This window comes from Nematolebias whitei, unplaced genomic scaffold (assembly GCF_014905685.2).
Source record: "Nematolebias whitei isolate Nwh7 unplaced genomic scaffold, NemWhi1 Nwh_scaf_6442, whole genome shotgun sequence".
Taxonomy (NCBI): Eukaryota; Metazoa; Chordata; class Actinopteri; order Cyprinodontiformes; family Rivulidae; genus Nematolebias; species Nematolebias whitei.
Genome location: NW_023624987.1, coordinates 1 through 3,514, shown reverse-complemented (window position 1 = coordinate 3,514; position 3,514 = coordinate 1). Strand labels below are relative to the sequence as shown.

The window sequence follows — 3,514 nt, the reverse complement described above, 5'->3', positions numbered from 1 at the left end:
GGGGCACACATTGTTCATTCAAACATCTGGAACAAACCAGAGTCTTAGTCGTTCTGCTTCTGGGAGAATAAAGCGTTAAACGGCTGTCTCCTCCGTAAACGGGCCTGGGGCTTCTTCTCCTCCTTGATGTAGCCTGGAAGAGACGGGGGGGGCGGGGCGTTCATTCAAAGCCGTCGTTCCTCGAGGGAAGTTAAAGACGGAGGCGGTTCGGTTACCTCTCTCGATGCACGTCTGCGTCGACGGGAACCCAACCTCCCAGAAGTTTTCAGGGGTGGAGGGAGGAACGTAGAGGAAGCGGTGCCGGGAGCAGGCGGCCAGCTTCTTCTGCTTCTCCTCGTCGGGCAGATGGGAGTAATACTGCAGGAAACCCAGAGTTGTTTTATTAAAGGTTGAGATAAAAACACGTCGGCTCCGGCTCAGAACACTCACGTCCTCACACTCCATGCAGGTGGTGCCCTTCAGTTTCCTCCTCTCGTCCTTCTTACGAATCACCGCCGCGTATTTAAATGTGGGCTGCCTGAAGAAAAAACAACCAGAGAAAGTGCATTTCCCGTGAAAACGCAGTGTGAATGCTTATTACAGAACTTGCTGAAAAACAGCTGAAATAGCTAAAGAAATGAAATGTAGCTGAAATAGAATACAAGCCTCAATTAGCAGAAGAAAACAGAACAAATAGCTGAATTAGGTTTAAATAAGCAGAAATGAGCGCAGAAGTTAGGAAATTAGCATAAAAAAGCTGAAAGTAGTTGAAAGGCAGAAAAGAAGCTTAAACTATGAGAAGAATGCGGAAAGAGCTGAAATGAGCAAAAAAATGTGGAATTAGCTGAAAAAGCTAAATTTGGCATCAAAAGATTCCTTAGATAGAGAACTTTACTAATTGGCTTTTTTATGTATGTGAATGTTTCTGTAAAGTGCCCCGAGACAACTTTGTTGTGATTTGGCGCTAGATACATAAACTGAATTGAAAACAGGTAAATAGTAGCTGAAAGAGCAAAATGAGCTGAAACTAGCATAAAAATAGCTGAAAAGAGCATAACAAGCTGAAATTAGCATAAAGAAGTTAATTACTCTGAAAGTAGCAGCAATGACCATGAAAAACAAATTCAACTGAAAACAGCTGAACTTAGCTAAAAATGCTAAAAACTAGCTGAAAAGTTAGAAAAGCTTAAATTAGCAGATGAAAGCAGAAAGAACTCGTGTTTGCCCAATTAGGCTGAAAGAAGCAGAAATGAGCACAAAAAGGTGGAAATTATCTAAAGCTGAAATTATTAACAAAACAGCTGAAAAGTAGCTAAAAAAAAGCAGAAAGAAGCTTAAACTACCAGAAGGAAGTGGAGAGAGCACATTTTAGCTGAATTAGGGTGAAAAAAGTTGAAATGAGTGCAAATAAAGTGGAATTAACTGAAAAAGCTAAAATTAGCATAAAACAGCTAAATAGTAGCTGAAATGGTAGAAAAAGCTGAAACTGGCTGAAAGGAGCACAACAAGCTGAAATTAGAAGAAAGACATTAGAAGTAGTACAAAAATGTTGTAGTTAGCAGAAAGAATCTGAAAGGAGCACAAAATAGATTAAAAACAGCTGAAAGTAGCCGACAAAATAAGGTAGCTGAAAGAAGCTGAAGCAGAACAAAATGTGAAAGCAGCAGTAAAAGGTTGTAAACACACGTAAAGATTTGAAGGACGTAAAATGAGCTCAGTTCATTTTCTATGAGAAGGAAAAGTGACAGAAAAGGCTAAATATTTCAAAAAGCTAAAGTTGCACCAATACCAAAAGTCATAGCAGGATTGTCCTGAAAGAGCTGAACGTTTTTATATTGTGGAACGAGAAAGATGCTGAAAAACGTACAGAAGAAAACTGGATCACAGTAGAGAGAACGCTTCATAAACGTTCAGATTATTAAAAACAGCTGCTGGAACTCTTAGAATATGAACAAAGTGGACGTTAACCAGCGATGTTCCTCACCCTGGTTTAACAAGACGTGCAGCGGTTTCTGCAGGATCTGCTTCTAATTCAGGGAAACAAACGAGAACAATTAGTTTAAAGACGTAAAATTCACTATTAATCAATCTGAACACAAACCTCTGAGTTCCTCCTCCTCCTCCTCCTCCTCTTCTTCTTCCCCAGCCTCGTCACCAGGACGGCTCTGGTCCAAGCGTGACCCGTTGTACGACTTGTACGTGCCGTAAGCCGTCGTGTCAAACATCATGTCCAAACTGTCGTTTGCCTTCTCAGCCAGTCCTTGAAGAGAATCAAAGTGAATTTCAGGCGTTCACACATTTAACTAAAGGATGATCGAGATCCGAAGAGCCCGTGTTTAAAAAGTCATCCTGTACGCAGACGATGCCATCATTCACCTGCGAAGACTCGACGATCGTTCTTTTAGCTCCGAACTTCATAAAAACCATTTCAGCGCGTGTCCAAAATTAAATTTAGATGTTTTTATTTTTTTTTATTTTACCAAGATATCTACCGTTAATCTTAGAGGGGACCCAGTCAGAATGAGATTTCAGGTTATTCAGTGGCACCACAGAAATACGAGCTCTGACGTGTTTATGAATCTATCTTTTATTAAATTAACTTTTAAATGTGCTGTTCTAGAGGTAGTGAGCAAGATTTTAAATTCCAGTTTCTTTTCAATTAGTTTTAATGTCAGTTTCATAAATACCAGCCTTTATCTGGGGGGGTCCTCACCAGTCTTTCCATCTCCTCTGTCCTGACTGTCTCTTCGTCCACGCTGCAGCATGCTGTGACTGACCCAAGTGCAGTCGGTGTCCGCCACGTCTTCGTGACGCCGTTCCTCCATTTCCTAAACAAGAGTCCCGCACACGTCACATCGCACGCCAAACTCTCATGCAACGATCCGGACAAGTAAAGACCTTGTAGAACATTTAGGCCCGTCGCGATAAACGATAAATCAATTAATCGCATGATAAATTAAAATTATCAACCTTATTTTCATTTATCGGCTTTATCGTTTATTCGTGTCTCTCACTTTCTACTGAAGACACTGGACGACAAAAGGCTCACTGACCCCTCCCTTTCTCTATAAAATCCGTTTTAACCGTCCAAAATCGTGTTTTGGGATCGTTAAAAGAAGCTAAGCTACGAGCTAAGCTAACAGGCCAACCTCGGGGGAAAAAACGCCGTCTTGTCGAAGCTCCAAAATTCACGGTTGAAACCCGCGCCTTCGTGTAAAAAGTTGTTTTTCTCTGCAAAAAGAAGCAGAGAACTTGTTACTGATTTTTTTTTAATTAAAAGCTTTGTGTGAAAAATGCTACGCTAAAGAGCTCAAGCCACACCGAGCATCCGCCACTTTTAGAATCGAATACAGGAAAGAGACACAGCCCATGTCACGTCAAAGGGCCTCCCTCCCATTTTTCTTAAAGAGACACACTGCTCGCTCCCTCACTATCCATCCTTTTGTTCAAACAGTCTTATTTATACTGCCATCTGGTGGTTGAAAAATGTACTACACACAAAAATTAAACATTTCTTCTTAAATTTGACAATAAT

General features: G+C 41.0%; 1 protein-coding gene across 1 annotated transcript; it reads right to left on the bottom strand.

Moving 5' to 3' along the window:
• Positions 1–44: 44 nt before the first annotated feature.
• Positions 45–2,869, bottom strand: rbbp8 (retinoblastoma binding protein 8). The gene is made up of 6 exons (XM_037697301.1): positions 2,693–2,869; positions 2,081–2,239; positions 1,964–2,006; positions 430–517; positions 216–357; positions 45–133 (listed from the first exon to the last, which is right to left on the bottom strand). The coding sequence occupies exons 1-6, from the start codon at positions 2,802–2,804 to the stop codon at positions 45–47; spliced, it is 633 nt and encodes a 210-aa protein (XP_037553229.1). The 5' UTR covers positions 2,805–2,869.
• Between the last annotated feature and the right edge of the window lie 645 nt (positions 2,870–3,514).

What these genes read in the sequence shown, in the direction of transcription:
- rbbp8 (XM_037697301.1), bottom strand. Translation starts at nt 2,804, where the DNA reads ATGGAGGAACGGCGTCACGAAGACGTGGCGGACACCGACTGCACTTGG. An exon ending in GCACGTCTTGTTAAACCAGG is followed by an intron (nt 518 to 1,963) that starts GTGAGGAACATC and finishes TTTTTTCTTCAG; the next exon opens with GCAGCCCACATTTAAATACG. An exon ending in CCTGCATGGAGTGTGAGGAC is followed by an intron (nt 358 to 429) that starts GTGAGTGTTCTG and finishes GGTTTCCTGCAG; the next exon opens with TATTACTCCCATCTGCCCGA.